This window comes from Drosophila arizonae, chromosome 2, assembly GCF_054131065.1.
Source record: "Drosophila arizonae isolate 15081-1271.41 chromosome 2, UAZ_ARI_1.0, whole genome shotgun sequence".
NCBI classification, from domain to species: Eukaryota; Metazoa; Arthropoda; class Insecta; order Diptera; family Drosophilidae; genus Drosophila; species Drosophila arizonae.
This window is the reverse complement of record NC_142922.1, coordinates 12,601,559-12,626,525: the sequence shown is the minus strand read 5'-3', so window position 1 is coordinate 12,626,525 and position 24,967 is coordinate 12,601,559. Positions and strand designations below refer to the sequence as shown.

The following is a 24,967-nucleotide window of genomic DNA, read 5'->3' as shown; positions in this document are numbered from 1 at the left end:
CACCGCCTGTTATTGACAATCAATTAGCCACTAAATTAATTAAATTAAATGCCGAAATGTAATTAAATGCTCATGATGATTATAATGCAAATGAAGGCGTCTCACGTGCCGCCCGAGCTGGGCGTGTGTGTGTGTGAGTGTGTGTAAAATATGCAACTAGGTTAATTAAGCAATAATTGAAGCGTGTCAGAATCCAGCCATTGAGGAACCAGCCCACGAAATACCCATGTATACCACCTAGAGAGAACTCTTCCTTTCGTGGCGGCCCCAGCCAAATTGCATTTCAGCCATCGAATTGTCAATTAGCCGCAGGTCGTTGGCGGTTCTAAAATTCGCTGGCAAATTAATTAATATTATTTGGCAGATCCGCATACCGTGGGCAATAAACGAACGACATCAATTGAAATTCGCACACAAGGGGCCAAAATAAAACAAATTTCGATATTATGCTGCAGGCTCAACACTAAAGTTGAATTTGCAATGCTCTACATTAGGACTATTTATATGAGCTTAGCTGATATGATATAAGAGATATGCTTAAAAATTTCTATTTTAATCTATCCCATTGCATATTGAATATATCCTAATTAGAATCGCCTTAAAGTGGGCTGTCATTTCATGAAATATATAATAAAGGTAATTAGAACTATATTCAGTAGATTTATCTCTTTAATATCAAACTTATTAAGCGGAAGATACAAATCTCCAATACGAAAAATTGAACAATGCTATAAGTATTCCTGTAAAATTGGAGTCAGCTAGAAGTTGACTGAGATTACATGAAAAATATATATAGAGTCGAGTCTCGATAATTCGTAACCCGCTAAGTCAAAAATCGCGATAAATCGAAAAAAATCGATCCTCTTGAAAAAAATTCGTTCTCAATAATTATCGATGATTTTAATTTCTATGTAAATCGAAAATAAATAACTCATCCCCTTGCCATTTCGAATTATTGGGACTCTACTGTAATTATATGAAATAATTAATACAAAATTTAGGATGAACTTTGAATTAAGTAGAAGTTGACTGCGAATGTTAAAAAAAAAAACTAATAAAATAAAATTTGTATATAATATGAAATTAAAAATTTATATACATATATAATATAAAATTTAAGATCAACTTGAAGGTGGCTGCGCAATTCTGCAAAAGGAATATACAGTCTAATTAAAAAAAAAAAAAAAAAAAAAAAAAAAAAACAAATAAATACAAAAATAAAAATTTTTCAAAGAGACTAGGTCAACATTTGAGTCAGATTTGTTCAGGATTCGGTTGAGGCCAAGTTTCGTAGGCTGATTTTGGTGTATTTGACGAAAAGGCGTGAAGGTGAAAAGCATTTGGGCTTTGCTGGTTGGCTTACAAACGCCGCTAGCGCAATGAGTGCACGCTAAGCTGATTTGGCTAAGCGGATTTTGCCAGCCCAAAATTATGGGGGGTCGGCAGTGCGTGTGAATGGAATGATATATAGAAATGGAATGCGAACGCTTACCTTGGGTGAGGGCACCACCGAGAAGGAGTTCATAATGCGATCCGGATATTCCTCGCGTACTTTCGAAATGAGCAGAGTGCCCAGACCCGAGCCAGTGCCGCCGCCCAGTGAGTGCGCCAGCTGGAAGCCCTGCAGGCAGTCACAGCCCTCGGACTCCTTGCGCATCACCTCCAGCACAGAATCGATCAGCTCGGCGCCCTCTGTGTAGTGGCCCTTGGCCCAGTTGTTGCCTGTGCGGGGTAGATAAATAGCCAGATGAAGAGATGAATAGGTACAGGCACAAGCAGATAAACAATTACATATTTATCTAATCATCACACACACGCACAGAGGCACACACTCACACACATGCGAGCAGTTAATAAAAACACATGCACAACAATGACAGCATTAACAGCAGCACATTGTGCTGAGTGACATGTGCAACATTAATTTTCATCGTCATCCGCAGGCCATTTTATAATTGCAATTATCATCAACAATCCGGACAGGCAGCCACGTCTCCAGCAACAGCGGCAATTAACGGAACAACAACAGCAACAACAACATTGGAAAAGCACGATGGTGCAGCCAGCTGAGTAGCAGGAGTAGCAGGAGCTGGCCATACGTGGCCCACTGATGTTGCTTATCAGGATTGCTCATAGCAAGGACGACCCAGTCGCAATTTCATCAACGTCATCTTGTTTGCACTTAGCAAAGCAATGACAACATGATATGCCGTTGCTGTTGCCGTTGCTGCTTGTTGCTGTTGCTTGTTGCTGTTGCTTGTTGCTGTTGCTGTTGTTGTTGCTGCTGCAGCTGGAACAACTGTTGCCAGAGATATGGTCACTGATGAGGGCCACCAAACTGGCAAACAGAACCAACTGCCGATCAGCTGCGGGGCGAATTTTGCGAGCAATAACAAAACACGACGGCAAAGTGGAGCAGCAGCTGCAGCCGGTGTAACATGCTTCGACATGGCAGCATTAATGAGCAGCTAAAATGCATTAGCTGAACGCTGTCCGCTATACTTCAGGGCTAAGGTAATTGATGAACGACGCCGTGGCCGGGGGGTGAACCAGGGCGATGGATATGTTCAAAGTGTTGCCTTGTGCCAGCATTGCAACCCAACACACGAAGCACTTACCCGCGCCGGATTGGCCGAACACGAAATTATCGGGCCTAAACAGTTGTCCCATGGTCGATTGGCGCACCGAGTCCATGGTGCCCGGCTCCAGGTCGATGAGCACGGCCCGGGGCACGTACTTGCCGCTGGACGCCTCATTGTAGTAGACATCGATGCGCTCGAACTGCAGATCCGATTCGCCGTGGTAGTAGCCATTGGGATCGATGCCATGCTCAGCCGAGATGATTTCCCAGAACTGAAAGGAGTAAAGGAAAATAGCAAATGTTAATTTGTGAGAAATGAATGACATGGGTTTAGTACTTAATAAAAATATAAAAAATATTGCATTATATATTACACTCTCCCATTCCTTGAATCTTCCAGATATAAGCTCTTATTTAGTTAACAAATTCAAAGAATAATTCTCGATATTATATCCTTATCAAATAACTTTGAATTAACGAGTAGAGATCAAATTTCGTGTAGAATATACTAAGATACAGTAATCTGGCTGCTGTGCGCTCGTATATTATACTATTACATTCTATGCGATGAGAAATGGCGCAGGACTCGATGTATTTTTGCAGTTTACTGCACAGCGCTGAAATATTATTTTTCAATCAATATACGTATCGGTTCGCATGTGTCAGCAAATAGTGTGTGCCTCTGTGTGTAGGTATGCGTGCGTGTGTTTGTGTTGCATTGCTTTGGCAATCAGTGCATATAAATATGAGTGTCCTTTTTACATGCCGCTTGCTTTTATGGCCAATAGCAGCGCCAACGCTGCCCTCGTCGACGTCGTCGTCGTCGTCAGCGTTCTGGTATCTATCTGTTTGCGATTTATGCGCGTGCATATGCTATAGCGTCCACACCACCATCAACCAGTCCAACCCGTTCAAATGGCCCAAACCGTGCCGCACTACTCGCCCGTTGCTGCCTTCTGTAGCACTTTATATGCCGTGAGCAATTTCTGTTGCATACTTTTATGGGCGCGCACTTTTTGCTGGCCGCGGAGCGAGGGAGGGAGCAGGAGAGCGGGAGCGGGAGCGATGTTCGTGTTATTTTTTGTTGTGTAACGAGGGGGAATAATTGAATCCTTTTAGGTGTTTTCATATATTTATTTATTTTTGCCTCTTTCTATGGTTCGAGTGCTTCAGCGATTTTCCTGTTTCACCTCTGCACTCCCCATTACCCACGCACTCGATCTCTCCACTCTGCTATACCCTCTCTCTCCTTTTCTCCCTCTCGCCGCTTTCCCTCTTTGCCCACTATCCTTAACCTTTCTACTCAAACCGCTTTTATTTCGTATTTTATTTTCACGTGTATTTTTCTTGCGTGCGATTCAACTTTTTATTTTGCTTTTTTATTTTTCTTTTACTTTTTTCGTTTTTTTTTTTTTCTCCATTTTCCATTTTTTCGCTTTGGTTTTATTGCCCAATACGCTTCGTAAAACATTTCACGTTTGTTGCGCATATGAATTTCAAATTTTTAAAAATGTTTCAATCGTTTCGCTCGCCTTTGTTGGCCAGGTGTATGTATATATGTGTGTGTGTGTGTGAGCATGTGGCTGTGTGCGCTGTCTGTTGTATGAGTGTGCATGGGCCGGCGGCTGCTAGAAACTGAAGTGGATGCCAAAATGCTAATTGTGAGAAAATCGCAATGTGCGCTGCACGCCACTCCCATCGATCGGAATGATTTTTAATAGACTTAAGCCCCAAAGGACATGAATTAATGTATTTTACTCGGCATCTGATATTATGTTGAGCCACCAACGTTTCGTAGGGCTGGAAATCTTCCAGCTGACCAAGAACCTGCCATGAAGCCAACTCTCAACTGTTTTTATGATAATTATCCGAAATGATTCATTCACATTATGAATATTGACTTATTCAATTGTACTTCCATGTGCGCATTAAGTAAGTTTGATATTATTAAGTAAAAACAGTCCACATATCCTGCAACATTGCTCATTGTGCTTCAGTGACTGAGCCATTAAATATCTTTAAGTTATTCACAAAGCTTTCATATTTCTATTTTATTTTATTTTTATTTTCCTTCCTGACAGCACTCTCGGACCTCTTTACATTACTTTACTTTTCTTTATGTATATATGTATTTTTTATGCTTCATTTGCGCTGACTTACGTACACGGAACGATAGTCAAAAAGCACGCTCCCTTTATGTATAGCCTATAAAGTCCACTTATCTAAGTCAGAGTCACCAGAGTCGTCGTCTGTATGATGTAACATGTCTATAATGACATCAGCTAACTAAGGTAATTAAGTCTTGGATTATTTATGGGAACATGTTTATTGCAAATAAAGAGTGGAAATTATTATAGACAAAACTGAAACTGTTCAAGTCGCTCTTCTAGCATTTATATTTTATTTGTAAAATGTTATTGAAGTTGATAAGAATTGAATTGACTGAATAGTCATGAATTTGAGTTGTCGAATAGCTAATATAAGGTAAGTATGCTTAATAGTAGAGTTGTTCCTTCAGCAAATTCTAAAGCCAAATCATTGGACACTGGCTAATTCCTTCCTCAATTAAAGCAAATCATATTGAAGAATTTTTCTTATACAGAGATTTTATAATATTTTTTTTTTTTTTTTTTTGATAATATAAGATATATAATATAATTATATCAAATTCTATTCAATGAGCTTCTTAATTCGTCAAGTGTCCGTCAATATCTTCTTAATAACTAATTCATTCATGTTATTGTCAAATACAAAAACCAAACAAAAGGTGAATGCTGAGAGACAGCTGTGGGCTCTCTACATAGGCATATATATGATCGATAAGTACTGTCACATACTTAATAAAATATTCATTATACTTTTCCTGTCTAGTGTATTGAACTTCTGCTTGAGTCCACAGGTAAAAGTTGAAGCGCTTTTAGCATTGTTGCTTCAAATCGGATAACCATTGATTGCAAGCACAAACTCAGACAGACAGACAGACACACACACGTACTCACACACACAATATGTGCATTGCTTTTAGTTTGGCGCTTATGTAACAGGTTTATTGTTGTTGTTATGTTAATCCCGGCGCAGCATAAATGTTTGCATTACTGTTCGCTGTTGTTGGCAAAGTTTTATTTCTCCATTGGCCGTTAGACGCGCAACAATGATAACAACTTGCATACCCAAAAATATATATGTATATGTATACATAAGTAGAAGTAGAAACGTTCAAAAAAGTTGAGAGTCAAATTTTCCATTGCATAAAGTTGGACCTCATATGAGAAATAGCTGTGTGGCTTAGCTTGCCGTTTGCCATTGCCATTGCCATTGCCATTGCCGTTTGCCGTTTGCCTTCGCCTTCGCCTTTAGCTTCACATATATAAGAAACTGGATATATGACACTCAATTGTACGCATCGGTAGACACTTTTGGCCTGACAATAACTTTGATTTGCATACGCTTTTGCTGGTATTTGTTTGTTTGGCTGTTGCCTGTGTGCGTGTGTGTGTGCGGGTGTGTGCTTTTAGCTACCCGCATGGGAGACAACTAGTTGACTGACTTTGTCCTGCTGCTGCTGCTGTTGTCCTGGCACTTGTTGCCTGTGGGGAAATTTAAATATGTTTTCGTATATTTTACGAAGCCAATTGCAGATAAGCGTTTTTCTTTCTGACTACTTTTGAGCTGTTTGTTTGCTCTTGGCATTGAGTGCTGAGCTGTTTGCAAAAAGGGCTGCCATGCCTTTAGCTGACTTGCTAACGGGTATTGCCATTCACTAACCAGATTTGAACAGAAGTTGGCCAAACTGTTTGTACAATCCAATAGCTAACAGAGAGTGGAACCAGTTGGAGTAATTTATCATATACATAAATTAACTTTAAATTTCAATCAATACAGTTACAACTTTTATTCATTTCTACTTCATCAGTTTCTTCCTTTTTTCTATTGCTCACTTCAACTCGATTACAGGGTATCCCTGTGGCTCACCATCTTAGGTAAACTCATCTGGCTTTTTTACTCCATAAAAAGCTTATTATGTATGTATATTATGAAAACTTTTGCCCTGTTGTTGTAAGTGACGGGCGTAAAATGTTGCTCAACTGTCCAACTGCCCGTTTAAGGCTCTGCTCTGATATCGACTCATGCTGCTGGCATGCCTGTCTCGGCCTTTGAGGTGGGTCTGATAAAGTGGTCTTAAAACACTGCCTTCAGCTGCTGCAGCCGAAACGTGGAAAAAAAATCAATTACGTTGCCTTCATTTGCGTGAAACTTTTGCTAGCTGAGGTCAAATTGCTTAATTACAAAATTGCGCACAAGCTAAAAAACTAGAAAGAAGTTGCGAAAAAACGAAGTAGAGGAACACGACGAATGATTAAATTAAAAGTAAACAAAAGGCAACGTGCGTTGACCAAAGCGGCGCCACTTCGCCAGCCATTTGTGGCGCCGTCTTTTTATGGGAGCTCAAAAGAAATTCAATTCAAAATTAAAATTCTCAAAGCGTTCAAACAAAAACCCCCAAAAATACGGCGGACCGAGCGGCCACGCCCCAGCCGCAGCCACAGCCACAGCCATAGTCAAGCCAAAGTTAAGTGGCAAAGCTGGTTAAAGAAGAAGAAAAAAAAAAAAAAAAAAATAGGGAAAAAGCGAGCATAAATTAATTGCGGCCGGCAAAGAAATGTGCGCTGCAGCTTGCGCTTTGTTCCTAAGACAAAAGGACATTCTGGTGTGCGTTTGAGGAGCCTGGCAAAGGATGAGCGCGCACTCTGCGCAAAGCAACGGAAGTGCATGTCGCACCGGATGTCCCAGCGAGTGCGCCATGGGATCCCGTTGCGAGGGGCTTCTCTGGAGCTGTGGAGGTTCGAGTGAACCTAAATTGCTCGGCAACTGCGTTTGAATATTGAATTTGACGTTTTTGCTCGCGGCGCACGGCGCACGCATAAATAAACAATTGCAATGGCAATAAATCATGGCCAAGATAGTTGAAGCTATTCCAATGGACATAGGAGTTGATTTCAGTTCAGTTAGATCTTAAGCCAAGAGCTCTTTAATTCTCTCTAGTTCATATTTTCACCATTTTCTGTTTTTTTTTTTTTTTTAGCAGACCGACAAGTGTTATTTGACTGAAGTACGCGCATTGCTGTGCACGGAATGTGTACATTTGTTGAAATCAATTAAAATAAATAATTGAATTAATAATGTACATAATAGAAGTAAATTTACATTAACAATTCGCGTGGCTCCGTGTTTACACGCGCATTAATAAAAAAAACTTTATTTCTAATTAAAATTCCATTCTGCAACAGAAAGCGATAAAACACGATTATTGAGTTGCTTCTATTACAGCAAAATCATTTGAATATTTAAAAAAGCGATTTTAGCTTTAAATATTTGCTCACATTTCACTGAGAGACGTATTTAAAATTATAAAAATTTATTTAAATTATAAAAAAAAAACAATAAAAAAATCAGCAAAGATATTTCTAATTTTTTTACGAGGTTAACTCTTTCATTAATGAAATTATAATATTCAATTTAATTAGTTAGATAAACTTGCAAATGGTGTGAGACCGTTTCTTCTTTCTCTTTAATTATATTTTCAAAATATATACAGTTATAAGTTGAAACTCAAATTTATTAAAGCAATGTGTAATTACATACGTGATCAATTTAACATTTATTCAAATTGACTAAGTATGTAAGTATATGAAAAATAAAGATAAATTCAATTTTATTTTTTACTTATTTATTTACTTTATTTTATCTTATTTATTTATTTACTTTTTCCTTTTTTTTTTTTTTTTTTAAATCATATAAGCCTTACGCTACAAATTTATTTTTATACAAAGCTTAGTTAAGGCTGAGATATTTACAACTTAGCTTGTTAAGAAATTTCTTTATAAATCTGAGAAATATAAAACTCGTATTTTATATACCTATTTATATACTAAAATACTGAAATCTGCCCCCACATACATATGTTTGTGATTGCCGAAAATGTGAAAATAATTCGATAGACATTTTCAATTTGTAATTGAAATGAGCAAAAGCCAGAAATGCAACAAAATTCTCTATATATTTTTGACAAGGCGGCGCACGAGCACATTTTAATTGATTTGAAATTGAATTTTCGGAACGTTTGCATTAAACTAATTATAAATAAATAAACAGGATTGCAACACTTTCGGTGACCATTTGCCAATTTACAAATGCGCACACAAAAGCCGCCCGATTTGTGAGAGCCGGCGCTTAAAATTCAAAGCGCGCGAAACTAAGTCAATTTATTTTAATTTGCCGGCAACACAAAAATATATTTCAATATATGGTAATTCTCTGTGTGTGTGTGTGTTTGTGTGTGTGTGTGTGTGTGTGTGTGTGCCTGGCATCCATTAGCGTAATGAGCTTTGCTCCCGGGCACAGCCCAGCTCAGCCATAAGCCGCAATAAAATAAAAATGGCTGTACACACTCAAAGCTTAACGGCCGCCCATCGATAGATGACATTTTGCAGCCGTTGGCCATAAACCACATTGATGCGACAAAAAAAGATAAAAAGAAGCAAGAAGAAGCATATGTGGAGGCCAACCCTTTTAAAAGCAAGATGAAACCTGGCCATCTGCAGCCGAGGCAACTGCTCAAAAATGCAATTTATATGCGTGCCATCGCAAATAACGAATTGTACCCTAAACTACACTAACGATCCTATGGGCGCGTGTCACGCCCATCTGCATGTGCGCGCAGACGTGTGCATGCGAGTGTGTGCTTGTGTGTGTGTGTGGTTATTTTGTAATAATACTGAAAGGATTTCGTCGAATGCTGCTCAAATAAAATGCAGTAGCATACTTTTCTGCTCGGCCTTACGCAGCTTAATTATAAACCATTCTCATGCAATTTATTGTTTCTTATGTAAGGGTGTGTGTGTGTGTATGTGTGTGTATAATTGCCCTACTATTGCTGCATATACAAAAAACGAGCTTAATTTGCTGTTAGTACGTGTGAATTTCGAGGTGGCCTCGGTTCCCCAGAAAAATGCAATTTTTACCAATTCGCCTATCTCGTAAATTACCCATTATATGTCTGTATGTGTGTGTGTGCATTGCTGCTGCCTTTCCAATTGCATTTCTCATCGAGTGCATCAATTTAAATGTGGCCACTAATTGTCATTATCAGCACATTGCGCTTGCTTTAGTTGTTGTTGTTTTTCTGTGCAATTTCCTCTGCTCTGAGTCAAGTTTATGCTGTCGGTTTTAATACTCATTCACGAACTCAAATGGGTATATTGGCTGGATGTGTGCATTGTCATTGTGGAGGGAATTCCCTCTTCCAATCAAACGTTAAATATTAATGTTAGCTAATACATTCATTATGGATGTGGTAAATAGGGAAATTAATTTTTCGGAATTACCGTTGATTTCGTATCGTGCAATATTATAATAGAGCTAGAGGCCCAACTTTAAGTAACTGTAGACTCCTTCCTGACTTTTTAACTATTTTTGTGCAGTGAATGATTATTCTCCAGCCATTAGAGCTCGACTGCAAAGTTCTTACTTCTTTTTATTCTTTATTTTGCATATACAGCAGAAATGCAACATTTAAAAGTAAACTGAAATATTAATAAACATTCGTTTTCGATTTGAATCAAGATAATTGCAATAATAAATGAGAGTAGGCAAGAGCAAAGCCAATGCGAGCCAAATACATAACATTCCATAATATATGCAACAACTTACATAAACTATTTGATATACATTTGATATTTATTGAGCAGAGACAGTAATAAGTGGAGTCAAATAAAATTAAATATTCATTAAGCATTAAGACGATTTTTAGTTGTCTCTTCTTCTTCTTCTTCGCGCAGACTAGTGCAATCTATTTTCGCACACAATTTTAACCGCAAAACTTTGACTGAATAACATAAAACAAACTATTCTCGTTTATTTATTTTTATTTGTAATGATGCAATAACTAAACCAATTGAACCATTGTCTAATTGTCGGGTAAAAAAATATGGCTTTACACAGAAATTATCTAAATATTTTATTTTGCAAACTAATCAATGGCAATATGCTGAATTTTGTGTTTTCGTATAAATTAACGCTTCAAATATTAAATATTAAACCAATTGATTTTACGCTTAAACAATAAAACAACAAAGCTGAAATTTGCTTTTGTGGATTGGATTTCGTTACACGCAAACCCATACATACACACACACACACACTCACATAGGCACAGATAGAGGCACACAGATAAACAGGTATTCGCAATTGACAATTTCAATTGAGATTTCAATAATTGTCGATTTAGATATGTAAATATTTATGGTATATTTGGTCGGTCGCTCGGTCGTTCGGTTGGTTGGTTAGTCTGGTTGGCCCTCTATTGATTTAACTAATGTGTTGGGTCTCGGTCTCTCTCTCTCCCTCTCTCTCTCCCTCTCTCTCTCTCTCTCTCTCTCCAACTCTTGCCCTGCCGCAGTCCAGCCGAGGTAAATAATAATAATGCGGATAACCAGGCCATTTGCATGCCCTCCAGTAAACACCATTGATTTGCGCCCAGCTGCTCCGATCAGAGGGCATTATGCTGGCGCCTATTTGCATGTGTCTGTTGACATATGAAAGCATTTCAGTTTTTGTGTTAGCCAGCGAGCCTCTCCACCTGGGAGCGGACTGAAGTGCTGGAGCGTGTCGGAGCTGTGTTGGTTTATGAGCCCTGCTGTCTGCCAGCTGCCGTCTACGTCCTGGTGTGGCTGCTGTCTAGTCAACAATAATATTTGCTAATGGCCAAAATCTTCAAGCACTTGCCGCTATCATTTTGCATGTGCTCCATCTCGCTCGCACTGCATGCACTGCAACGACTCGACTTGCACTTCATCATTTGCTATATAAATACATGTATATGAATGTGTGCTTATTTACATGGCCAGCCCCGTGCCGCCTTGGGGCGGAGCGAGTAATAATAATAATATTTATGTGGCAAGCGATATGAAGTTCGTGCATTGAAGTACGTTTTGGCAATAGCTAAATAAATAAACAGTGTCAGTACAGGAAGCGCACACCCATACACCCGCACACTCGCACAAACACTGATAAATTTCATTGAAGTGTGTGGAGACTCATGTGCCGTTAAACGCCCAGTCTTAGCGCCAACCGCTTCAAGTGCCGCTGACGCATATGAGCCAGCCTCGCGCGTCTTAGACTTAAGTGCTTTACGCCGTGGTCGTTTTATTGTTGTTGCTCTTGACGGCATTCAAAGGCTATTAGCAAAGAGCGAGTCGAGCCGAGCAGCTGTTAAAGCTGTAAGCTGGCTAAAGTCAAGAATGTTCTTTGCTTACTGACAACTGATCTGTAAAGCAAACCAATTACCCAAAGGCAGCTCAGGCTTAATAAATTGTTAATAAATCTGTGGCCAAATCAAATCTTATTCGAAGTCTTACATGCACTTGCCAGAATAAGCATGCCGTTGACAAAATGTTATTTTTCAGTAAATAACATATTCATTATGAACCATTTACAATAAATTTTGTCAAGTTACGAAATATGAAAAAAAGGATCGAATTGCACCAACTGAACTAATTGTAAAGATTTAGAAAAAGTTTAATAATTTGGTTATACCCGGAGCCCATTGAAAATGCGAATCTAGGGTGTCATCACATGCAGAAAGAGGCGTGGCAGACCCAATTAAGCATATATATTCTTGATCCAAGCGACGAGCTCAACCGATTTAGCCCTGTCCTCAAACTATTTGCTTTAAGCAGTTTCCGCCATGTATTCTTCTCAGTATTTCTTCTAAGTATTAAATGCAAATTTCTCTAATTTTTTTTAAGTCCTTCTTCTAAGTTCTAGAAAAATTCTAAATCTTTCCTCTAAGTGTTTTCAATAAGTTTTTCTTCTTAGTTTTTTCTTTAAGTATTTTTTCCACGTGATACCTCTAAGAGTTTCTTTTAAGTCCTTTGCCTAATATTAGCTATGAGTATTTCCTTTCCTTTCCTTTACTTCACTTGACTGAACGACTGACCCCTGGTAGGCCTGGGCGACTGAAGAATCGCTGCAACTGCTGCCCTTTATATACGGCAACTTTTACTCACCCACTCAGTCTCGCTCAACTGTTGAGCTCAGCTCCAGGTAGAGATCGTTGCAGTCGAGACTTAAACGACCAATAGAAACACTCTCTGCTGCTGCAAGTACTCTAGCTTCGTTTCACTTCAATATAAATACGAAATGAATACTGCTGCATACACATTGACATCTTGAATGATCTTCGGTAGATCTTGCTCGTCTCTTGCTCTTGTTAGGCAGACAGAAGAGAGATAGATATGCATATACGAGCAGATATATATACAGATATACATATACGAGCAGATATATGGGCAAACAATTATGCATAGTAAAATCGGATTACATCAATAATATATATGTTTGATAAGGCTATATGTTGATATGCTACATAGCTTATGTATATTAATATTTAAAATTATAAAAAAAACATAGACAGCAGTTTTCTCAGTTCTATAGTTCTCTTAAGGAGTAGAACTTAAAATCTTTCACGAAAGCTATTTTCTATGCATTTAATTTGATTTTATGTTTATTTAATTTCATCATAATTTAGTATTTTTTAAGCACATAAAAAACACATTTAAAAATATTGAAATAACTTATCGGAAATGTAGTTTAACAACATACGCGGATATTTACATATGTGCATTATGCGACGTCAATGCACAAATCAGACAGTTTTTTGTCTAATGCCATTGCCATTGCCATTGCCATTGCCGCGATAGTCGTATCAGCGCGGTTTTGTATATGCCATGTAAATAGCCATGTTTTGTGGTATGTGAAGAGTTTTAATTTATATAAATGACATTTACAATTTTTTCTCATTTTGGTTTTGCACTTTGAGCGTGGAGTGAGCATAAATAACTGCTAGCTATTAATGCAACGACTACACATACATATATGGATATTATTTGTATTAATTTTATTTGCAGCAGTTATATATTTCAGCGATTTAATGACTGAAAATGTCATTAAAGAGAACTAAAGAGATAAACTGAACTGAATATCAAATATTAGTCATTTCATTTGAAGGGCCATTTCTCCACGCCATCCACTGTATTTGCTGATAACGTTTTGCCATTTTGTTTGCGATATGTGCATAAAAATGTTTATCCATTTCACATTTAAATTAATATTTTTATACATTGCCTTACGAGTTTTTTCGGCTATAAAACTGAATAAGTTTAACTGGGGTGTATTGAAAATGTACTTAAATATATAGTAAACACTATACATATAACAAGCATCTGGCCCAATGGCTGCCCCGATCCATTTTCTGATCTGTCACGCTTCCATTTGATGTATATTTTTGGGTGCAAATCAAAAGAGGATTTTAATAGTCGTTAATATTTGAGTTTCTATATAAAACGGGGGGAAAAAAATAAAAACAATTTTTCTTTGTTTCAAAAAGACTCCCTAATGATAATGGATTGATATTGGTAATGATATTGGATTGTAATTTCTAGCACGTCAATAGCATAGTTTATAAGACACTGGAAAATGCATTTTCCGACTTGCCGATTCAGATCTATGTACAGGGTACTTGCAGTTCGAGCATAGCCCAATGTTCTTTTTAAGTTTGATTGCCGTTTGGTGGTTTGAACAAAGGGCGAATGGTACGAGTAAGTAATATGTGTGTGTGTATGGATATGTAGATGGAAAATCCAATTATTGCTGTTTGCCATACAGATCCGCATCGGATGGCAGATGCCAAAATTGAAAAGCTTTCATGCAAATACCCGCAAATATTTTATGTTTTATGATTTATGCTAACTCTTAATTTTTGTAATTTATTTATTTTGCTTTTCTTTTTTTATTGGCATAAATAAAATGTATATCAATATCCTTTTACTAATTGCTTTCCACAGATGAAATATACATACATATATCTAACGATTAGATAATTCATGTTGTGCATTGCATTTGATTTGTTTATAGCGATTGGAGTTTCTATTATTGAGCGCGCTTAATACACCACTGAAAATCAAATTAATTTGACGCCAAAACAATTGTTAATATTGTGCCAGATCAATTATTGTGCTTGGCCATTTGGCTATTTGTGGTTTGTCTGTTTGGCCAGGTCCGAACGCGCGCGCTAACCTGCTATAAATTATAAAACCAACGCCAGCATTTTTCTAGGATATTATTGGCCACACTCTTGCATATTTTTATGCACCTGCACACCCACACATCCACACACCCACACACACACACACACAGCCACACATTAACATTTCTATGCACATATAAATGATATATATTTTGACCGCATTTGGTTTTTAATGGGGTTTTGCTTAGCTTGTTTATTTTGAAATTCCATTTGGCCATTTCCATTTCTATTTCCATTTTCATCTCTATTTCTATTTCGGCAGCACAATTATTGTCAACGTGTTTAAATAAAACAAAAACAAAGCCAAAGCCCCAAACAAATCTTGATTATTTCGTGTGTACGTTTTTTTTCTTCTTTTGCCTCTCTCTCTCTCTCTCTCTCTCTCTCTCTCTCTTTTGGCTTTTGCATTTGCCATGATTTGTTTTTGTTAATTATGTGTCAGTGTGCAATAAATTCGGCCAGTTGCTATCGCGTGTGGTTAATATCTGTCAGCATTATCTGCTCGCTGCGCACCCTGGCTCAAAGTTATTTGCCGCTGCCTGCTTATCGGCCAGCCCAATAACCAAACAGCCATACAGCCGTGCACAAGGCTAAAATATGTAATTGCCAATACAATTGCATGCATAATTTACAGCTTCGCGCAGCTTCTGGCTGTATTTACAATTATGCAGCTCGGATTAAACCTAAAAGCTTTAAATGCATTTGGATAAAACTCCACTTACTTTTTTTTTTACCTTTTTTCAATATATTTTTTTTTTTTTTTTGCATCTGTATTTGCGTTTTTTCCTGCTGTTCTTTCGCTGTTTTATTTATTTCGTAAATACCAGATTACAAAAGCGCAACATATTTCAGGTGGCGTTCATCTGCATCAGAGCGGCAAGTGGAATGGCAAGGCAAAGCGGCATAATTACAGTTTGTGGCATGCAATTTCAATAATATAAAATTACCAAAGTAATTGAAAATGCACAATAAAAGCCCGAATGCACAATATAGAAGAGAAATGAATGCAAATAAAGAAATACAATAACAACAACAACAACAATATCTGTTGGCATACAGCGAATGATAATGAAACATATGCCCAGCCTCGAATGTCGGGCGGGCACTTGAAAGCATGCAACAGCCGCATGCATTAAGGGGCAACATGAGATTTTAATGACCAGAGAGGAGTGGAATGCTTTTCGAAAGTGTTAAATAAATAACAGCAAAGAATTTCTCCCCACTCCTGCTCCTCCCCTTTGGACAATTTGTCACCGTCGGCACCGCAGCAACTGGCCGGATTGGTCAGGCGCTTCAAGCGGCTTACCTATGGCCACAACTGCTGCAGTTGCACCTGTGAGTGTGGCTCGTGTTCCTAGCACAGCTGTTTGCTGTCTCCAGTTGCCAGTGGCCAGTTGCCAGTTGCCAGTGGCCAGTTTGCCAGTTTTCTTTTGTCTGTGTCTGCCTGTTCTTTAATGTGTTTCTAATATCTATGCGCCTGCTCACAATTTGCATTTTGCATGGGCGGCAGCGCAGCGATGCACAGAGAAATGCATAAATAAGTTATTCTTTTAAAATGCGAACAAAATGCGCAAAATATTTATAAAAATACCCGTTTGTTTATTCATAATCAGTTTGTGCAACGATGCGCTCTTGCCTCCACATGCTGCTGGCGTTCACCCCTTTTTTTTCAGTGCTGCATACCGTTCGGCGCAAGGGCGCGTATGTGTGCATCTGTGTGTGTGCGTATGAATATGTATGTGCATGTGGATGAGCTTCATTTGGTATGCATAAACACATTTTTATGTAAATTGAAAAACATATTCTTTTTTAAAAATACACAAGCATACATATATTTTTTTATTTTAATTTCTGTTGTTATAGCTCAGTGATTGTAATTTGTGTTTTTAGCGCGAGGGCTACCATAATAATTACACGAATAAACATACAGCTCATAGAAGCATAATGAATTTTCTTTCGAGGACTAATACATACTGCATGTTTTTCTTTTTCCATTTTCCTTGATGTTAATGGAGTTTCGCTTAGTAAAACAATTTTTGTAATTTAAAAATAATAAACAACAAAAATGTAGCTGATATTTGTTAACAAATTTGTTAAATTTGTGTTGCAAAAATTAAGTTAAGTAAAATTGAAACTCTACAGAAACCAATAAAAATATTTAGCAAATTTTTTGTAGCGTCATAAGAATGTGAAATAAGAAAGGAATATTATAATAAAATAACATAAAAATCTCTCAAATAATATATATAATTTATTATAAAGTTTCTGTAAATATTGTTATTTTTTATATGCTTTCCTCTGTGTGGAAGCTTAAATTGGCTTTTTGTTAAAAATTCGCAATTTTCCAAGAAAATCAACAGCAGGTTTCTCATCTATATTTGCGTACACAAAATTGTGGTAATTCTAGTTTTCAATATTTTAGTGAAATATCCTAATGGCCGTTTTCTGAAAGCTTTTTATTTTATATATGTATTAAATAAATATTTACTGAATTGATACAGAGCAGTATTGTATTTTATTTTATGAAGAATAAACATAACATTGGCCAATATAAATAGAAGTGTGTGAATAAAGCTTAAATAATATAGAAAATATTCAACATCAGTGGAGAACATGCACAGAGCTCTGTGCTGATGTACCACAGTGTAAATAGAAAAGTGAATAAATATACGCCGTCTAGCCATATTCAGCATTCAATTTCATTAATAAACCCTCTGTATCATCGACTCTTAGACTCTTCCAGCTCTTCATTAGCAATGCAATGCGGACAGTGCTAGATTCCAATTGATTTCTGTTCTGGTTAGCTAAAATTGTTGTTCATGCATCCGTTGATCTACTCCACTCATAATGCACAACAACAATAACTGCAGCATAAGCAACTACAACAACAACCAAGTTATCAATCGCTTGTTGTTATTTCCACCATCAAACAAACACCGACAGATCAAATTCATAGCAGGGACCACATCAAAATTGCATTTGCATATTGCCAGGCGCATTAGCAAGAAGCAAGCGAGCAGAGCAAACTCCAAACCAGAAACATGGCAGCTGGCAGGTGGCTGCCCCACACAACACCACACCACACCACATCACGGCCACCCGCAGCGTGCTCATGCTACATGGCAAAAAGCGTGTAACCATAAAGAAATTATAGCTGCGATAGTTGCCAACGTTATCGATAATTCAATTTTGTGCATTATTTTGGCGCTGCTCTGATGCCCTGCCATTATAAGCATAAATAAATGTGTCCTAAGGCGGGCCAACACACACACACACACACAGACACACACGTTGCACACATTGAAATATGTTTCAGCCATTTGCATGCAGTGTAAGCCACGTTGGATCCTTTGGTTTTCGTTGGCTTTTGCCGGCTCTTTAATTTTATTGTCTGTTGGTTGCGTTTTGGCATTTTGTGTTGTTGTTGTTGCTGTTGCTGTTGGCTGAAATACGACAACGTTGCACTTGTCTATATACTTTCTGCACACTTTTTCACTTTGCCACGATTTTTCCCCAACCATTTCTTCTCCTCGCTGCTCACTCGCCGTCGCCGTCGTCGTTTCGTTTCTGTTCTTCTTCTTTTCTTTTTCAAGGGAACGAAAGACGCTTGAATTAAGGGCAAAGACGTACGGTGTGCGCCGTAAATAGATTTCGCCTGTTATTGTTCAGAAAATGATTTAGGGAAAATTAGGTTTATGTAAATAATGAAAAAAGAGCTCGCTGCAGGCCTTTTTTCAAAATATCCTGGCATGCATGACCTTAGCATGTAGTATCGTTAGTATCTAAATAAATGTGCATGTTCATGTGTCGGAGTTGGGGGGCTGGTTGGTTGTGAGTGTGTGTATGTGTGTGATCAATTTCAACGCTCATACCAAAGCGCACAAAGTTCTTAAGGCCATATTGAAAAATTAAAGCACAAAATCTATTATTTTCTGTGGGGGTTGAATTCAGTTCAAACCAAAATGTAGAATTCAGCTAATGTATTTTATAAATGCCTTTTTATATTCAATATTGGATCTCAAGTCTTAACAATTGCTTTAAGTGGGCCCAAAATTTTGTAGATTTCTGACACGGGTTAAAGAGGAGCAAATGAATGAAAAAGGTGCTAAATGGAAGTACTCGAAATCATGTGATTTCATGTGAGTGAATGAACTCGATTGTTTAATTAATTTGGGGACACTCGATGCTTGTTTTATTTCATAGGGCTAGTCGGGCTCGTCGAAGGTATTCGACAAGATGAAATAGATAATATCATATGTGCCGAGATGATTCCTAGATCACAAAGTCGAATCAGAACTACAGGCTGAAATTACAGATATGATTCATGGTCGTACGGTGAGCACCCTAACTGATAACGTGTGTGCTTCACTGAAAAATGTAGCCACGTAATATTAGGCGGAATGAAGTACGCCGGGTCGGCGAGTATATTTACATATATATTTTATTTACAATTTACATTCGATTGATTTGAGAGCTTTTTATAAATATTTTACAATATTCAAGAAAACTATAATTCAATATATATATAATTCAATATTCAACAAAACTTTAATTATGCATTATGAATCTAATTTGGGGCATATTTATTGTTTATTGTTTTTATTAAGGTTAAAATTATTATCCCTTATTGACGCTGCTGTTATCTATTGATTTATGATTTTAACAACCTATGACAAATTTATAGTACGCGATTCTCTGCGCTTGTTTTCTTTATCTGAACAGACTATGTATACATATATGTACAATATATGAGTGTCCGTATGTGTATAGAAAAGAACAGTTTGTTGCTGTACATAAATTTGTCCATTTAGAGGGAGCATATTTTTCGCCACGCACGCAGTTTTGCATATTTATTATTTATTTATTTTAGCGCACAAACAATAACTCACACTGACAGCCAATTAATCAGAATTGGACATTCAATTAAATTGCAAAATAATATCACAGTGAAAATGAACGAAATTTAAATGTATATGTAAATAATGCCAGCAGCAAAATATGCTCGAATATTATTATAGGCAAATTTAATGCAACAACAATAATTTTTTTCTTTTCCTTTTTGTGTGTTTGGATTTTGATGTGTTATACATGAGCATGAGCCCTGCCCTGCCCTGCCCTGCCCAGCTCAGGCCAGTAGTCAAAGATTGTATAATGAATTGTAGGTTTGTATTTAAATAAACTTTAAATTATGCTGGCATATAGAAACAGAGTGAAATGGGAAATGGGTACATCAAACCTGATGGGATAGGCCATGGCTTTGTCATTGCAACGTGCGGCCTAATTAACTTGGTAACACGCAAAAAAGACCTTTAAAAATATGTTTACATAAAATTGAAGTGGAAAAGCGTGTAAAGAGCCGGCAAAAAGGGAGCAAAAAATAAATAAAAAGAGAGAAAGAAGAAAAACAAGTAACGTAACGAAATATGCAGATGGGTTAATGTGCAGAGAAAACTGCGCTGGGAAACGAAGAAAATACACCATGAGAAAAATACAAGCAAAACGAAAACTGTGTCAAACGTCAACGACTTCATTGATGTTGTTGTTGCTGTTGCTGTTGTTGTTGTGGCTCTTTCTGGATTTTCATGGCTGGGGTAAATTGTGCGAGTCAACATTAATGCGCTAAATTAGCTTAGAATGGGCACCGAGTTGCCTTTTTGGCTGCGTCGCGACAGCTACGCTCAGTTTTATGCCCCCCAAAGCGGTGAAATGCGTTGAAGAAGGGGTATAATAGTTTCAAGCAACACTATGTAACAGAGCCTAGTATAGACAGTGAAACTAATTATCATTGACATCGGCTTGGAAATCAATCGATATAAGATCCATAGCTGGAATAAATTTTATTTGCTTTAACTTATTTAATTCATAATCGAAATGATGTTTATTTGTAATATACTAATTTTGATTAATATGCTTCATATCGCTCTGCCACTACCATAATTATTTGATATATTTTATTATACCCTGAACCCATTGAAAATGGGAAATCAGGGTATAATGGTTTTGTGAAAAAGTATGTAACGGGCAGAAGGAGGCGTGGCAGACCCCACAAAGTATATATATTCTTGATCAGCGCGACGAGCTGAGTCGATATAGCCCTGTCCGTCTGTCCGTCCGTCCGTCCGTCCGTATGAGTGCGTCGATCTCAGAAGTTATAAGAGCTAGAGAGCTGAAATTTGGCATGCATACTCGTGAGTACCATACGCAGTACGAGTTAGCTTTATTTTTTCGATAATTCGTCCGATAACTTTTTTATCGAGAATAATCGAAAAATTGATTTTGTTTTTTTAGCCTAATTTGAACATTTTTAGAGATGGAGTCTTCAAATTTACGTTGTATATAAAGGTAATCGATACAAAGATTTTGTAATTTACAGATTTTGGATACCACGCCCCCTTCTCCCCCAATTTGTAAAAAACGCATTTCAAGTACTAGAGACTTGGGCTTTGGAATGTGCACACATATTTACCATATGATTACGCTCTAAAAGTTTCATTAAGATCGTATGTCTACAAAAGAAGTTATTCAACAAATAAATTCTCATAATATTGCCCACACTGCAGCCCAAGCGCAGTCGCTGCTTACTGCGCAGTTAGCAGAGCGCAGGCTTATGCGTGCGTGTGGATGCATGTGTATGTATGTGTACATAAAAGAAGTGCAGAATGAATAGAATATCAGCTTGGAGGGTTTAGGGTATCTCCTAGTCGAGCAGTCTCGACTGGAGCTTTCTTACTTGTTTTTAATTTTTAATATTTTTTATTTTCATTTTAAAAGAATAATTTGTAATAAACCGAATTTTTGTTATCAATTATATGTAATTTTTGTTTTTCTTTTTACTTTTATAATTATAATTATTAGTAATTTATTAAATCTTTTTATTTAAGTCTGCAAATACCATAATAATTTTTATTCATTTATTTATTTTTTTTAAATTACTCATTTTAATTAATTGGCAATATTTGTTATTATTTTGAATTTGGTAAATGAATATTTAATATGACTTTTTTTTTATATTTTACATAAGAATACGATATATGTATTATGACGATATATGATTAATGCATAATTCTATCCTAAATACATGCACATCTACGTATACCATAATATTCATCCATGTAGCATTAATTATCGAGTTTTATGATTCAGCAACACAGCTTAGGGTAACTCTCAGTCTGGCACTGCTGCGCACGCTGAATTTTTTTTTTTTTTGCTTTTAATTGGCAGTGGACATGCGGGGTTAAGTGAAAAAGCGTTCAGCTTTTGTCAGTCAGCCGGCGCCGTCAGTTAGATTGTGACCCACTTGATGCGAAATAACCGAATAGTCAGTGTCATATGTAATGCCTATTTTTGGGTACGCCGCTCTGCTAGCGATACGAGCTGTCACCCATTTATGACTTGGACTTATGTTCAAAGTTTTGTAAACAAGACTGATTGCATATAGACATACATACACACACACACACACACACATACAATACTACATAAATAGGTGAATTGCGATAAGAGCTTGTAGGCATACCTAGAAATACAAGTATGCTCTGCGTCATTGTCAATGGAATTGGCAGGCGGCAAAAGAAGAGCGATCGAATCGTAAAGATATAATAGCTACAAGATACAAATTTCTGTTCGTGCCGCTTTAATTGTGTATGCCAGTGTGCTCTGCATTTCTTAGCGCTTCCCAATTATCTGGACTTTTCTATATAGCAGCAGCAACAACAATCATAAAACAACAGGTAAGTTTAGTCAAGTGTAGAGGGCATACGAAAGAAAGCTTACCTAGCATTAATTATCTAGGCCCGCCAGAGCTGTGAAATGGTATATGAGGAGCACAGCCCCAAAAAAACCTTCGTGAAAGTTTCGAAATACATTCAAACGGCATATGCATTACTTGAACCACAAAGTTGAAGATCAAAGCCAACAAGTTTACACGAATGATCGCATTGTTTCACCAGGTACTTAATATTCCGATTTGTATGAAGCAAGTGCTAGAAGGTAGTCTAGACTGCTAGATACTCTACATACTATATGCTGTGTATATATGTATGTATATACATATAAAGAACCAAGATCAATGTCGGTATCTCCTTGACTGATTTGGAGGTACTCTATATTCTCTACATATAACATACGTTATAAATATATTCATATTATAAGAAGATCTCCTAAGAAATTCTGGCAACTAGAGAAGGGAACTAGCATAACGACTGTCGTAATTAATTTGCCATGATTGCTTAAGCTTTAAGCTTTTAGCCAAGTGCACATTGTGTATTGTGTTACGTTTTGCAAAATGATCTATGGGAGTCCAATGCTTCAGAATACATACGTTCAGCTGGCTGCTGATATCATTAACATGATAAGATAAATCAGCGCAAATTTCAACTTCTAGAATTGTCGGTTGCGTCAGTTTATGTTGTTGTTATTGCTGTTACTCTGCAGTTCTATAGTTTCCCGAACTGAGAGCGCAAGAGCGCGTGAGTTTCTGACACGTCTGCCCCGAACCCCATCGAAAACAATCTGCAGCAAAGCGGCAAAACAATAAATGAGAGCACGCACACATATTCACACACACTCACACTAACACTCAATGTGATAGAGAGAGCGCGGGAAAGAGAGCGTGCGGCACGGCACAGCGAAAGAGATTGAGCGTGGAAAGTGCAAAGAGCGCGATTATTTCGTTCTGTTTTATAATTAAACATGTGAGGTTAGGAATATTGTGAAAAAGTCGAAACTATTCATTAAGGGGCGTCGAATGTGTGGCACTGAGGAGGAATCGTTATTAATTATACGTACCTTTGAACCAATCTGATTGCCGCATTGGCCGGCCTGCAGGTGCACGATTTCTCTCATATTGTCAGACGCTCTGAGACTTTGGCAAAGGTCAGGTAGCAGTTAATTCGGCTTGAAAGATGTGTATGCACAGAGTATCGCACAGACAGACTGACACACGCACTTACACACACACACACACAAAAGCAGCTGCACACACAAAAAGCGAGGGAAACGGGGTGTGAGTTATTCGAAACGCTCTGGGTACGGTTTACACTATGAGTGATCGTCGCGCTCGCGTCAAGATTCCAACGTGCACTGAAAACGGCCGCAGCTACAAATAGTGAGCGAGCCCCGAGAGCGAGTTGGCGCGACGAGGCAGCGGGCTGTGTCAGCGTTAGTTGCGTCTTTCCCATGCCAGGCGGCGGGGAGGCAATGGTAGGCAGAGCGGCAGAGCGAGAGCGGGAGGCAATTGCTTAGAATTGTAGCGGCAGCTGATAAAGCGCTAATGCAGACGACAAGCTGTGTGTAGCTAGCAGCAGAGGCAGAGGCAGAGGCAGAAGGCAGAGCCAACAACTACAGTCACAGCAACAACAATAACAACAACAGCGCTATTAATGAATGATGAACATAAAAACTGACTGGAATTGTGGCGAAGCGCCGGCAGGTTTGTGGAGGCATTTTCATTGCTGCTGTGTTGCGGTTTGGTTAGTGTTACTTGTTTTCGTCTGCTGCAGCAGCGTGGCACGCGGTCTCTCCCTCTCTCTCTTTCGCTCTCAATGCATGACTGCGCACTGGAAGATTCGATGTGGCGAAAGAGAATGCAACAGTTGGAGCTCTTGGGAACGATGTGGAAGAATGAATGCCAGAGCGCGCGATTGTGGAAAGAGAGCAGCGAAAAGAGCGCAGAGAGCTAAGCATAAGAAGAAGAATGTCTGGTCGAGCATGTATGCGCTTTGAATGTGAGGCATTTTGATTCAGCTCTAAGTTTTGCATTGACTGTTAGGTTCTCACAAACGAAAAGGCGGAATACTAGAACATGACATTCTTTGCTTTCTTTCGGCGTTGGAAGAGAAAGGAAATGACTTGTACAAAAGAAAACCTGTCTCACTGGAATGCCTTTTGTAAACAATTTAATGGTTTTCTATTTGCTTTTATTTGCTTTTTAAAGCCGATTTTAAGATTACTATTTTACGGTTAACAAATTTATAAAAAGTTTATGTTTTATTAAAATGCATATGTATGCTTACCTAGAAATTCAACGGAATTCATTAAACTAGAGTAAATATTACTATCTATCTACTTTTTACTTTCTAAATCATTTTAAAAACATTATATGATTATATTATATGCTAACAACTTTTTATATTAATGATATGTTTCATAAATAAAGACTACGTTGAAGATACAAAATATGTATCTTTATCTAATAAGTAAGGGTTTTTAATTCAAAGCTTAAGTTATAAATTTTATTAATT

At 37.7% G+C, this 24,967-nt stretch overlaps 1 protein-coding gene and 2 long non-coding RNA genes across 4 annotated transcripts in view; 1 reads left to right on the top strand and 2 right to left on the bottom strand.

Annotated features, from left to right (window-relative positions):
* The window catches only part of betaTub97EF (beta-Tubulin at 97EF), a 29,384-nt gene extending 5,729 nt beyond the window's left edge, over positions 1-23,655 (bottom strand). For both annotated transcript variants that reach the window (XM_018000226.2, XM_018000227.2), the window contains exons 1-3: positions 23,514-23,655; positions 2,619-2,853; positions 1,493-1,722 (exon numbers count right to left, since the gene is read on the bottom strand). In XM_018000226.2, coding sequence (XP_017855715.1) covers positions 1,493-1,722; positions 2,619-2,853; positions 23,514-23,570 — 522 coding nt within the window. In that variant the 5' untranslated portion in view covers positions 23,571-23,655. The remainder of the gene's footprint in view (positions 1-1,492; positions 1,723-2,618; positions 2,854-23,513) is intronic.
* LOC149270315 (uncharacterized) lies at positions 3,430-23,373 on the bottom strand. The gene is made up of 2 exons (XR_016268692.1): positions 23,047-23,373; positions 3,430-13,974 (listed from the first exon to the last, which is right to left on the bottom strand). It is a non-coding gene; the product is annotated as an uncharacterized LOC149270315 (long non-coding RNA).
* LOC149270314 (uncharacterized) lies at positions 22,226-24,949 on the top strand. The gene is made up of 3 exons (XR_016268691.1): positions 22,226-22,456; positions 22,518-24,156; positions 24,227-24,949. It is a non-coding gene; the product is annotated as an uncharacterized LOC149270314 (long non-coding RNA).
* The last annotated feature ends 18 nt before the right edge of the window (positions 24,950-24,967 follow it).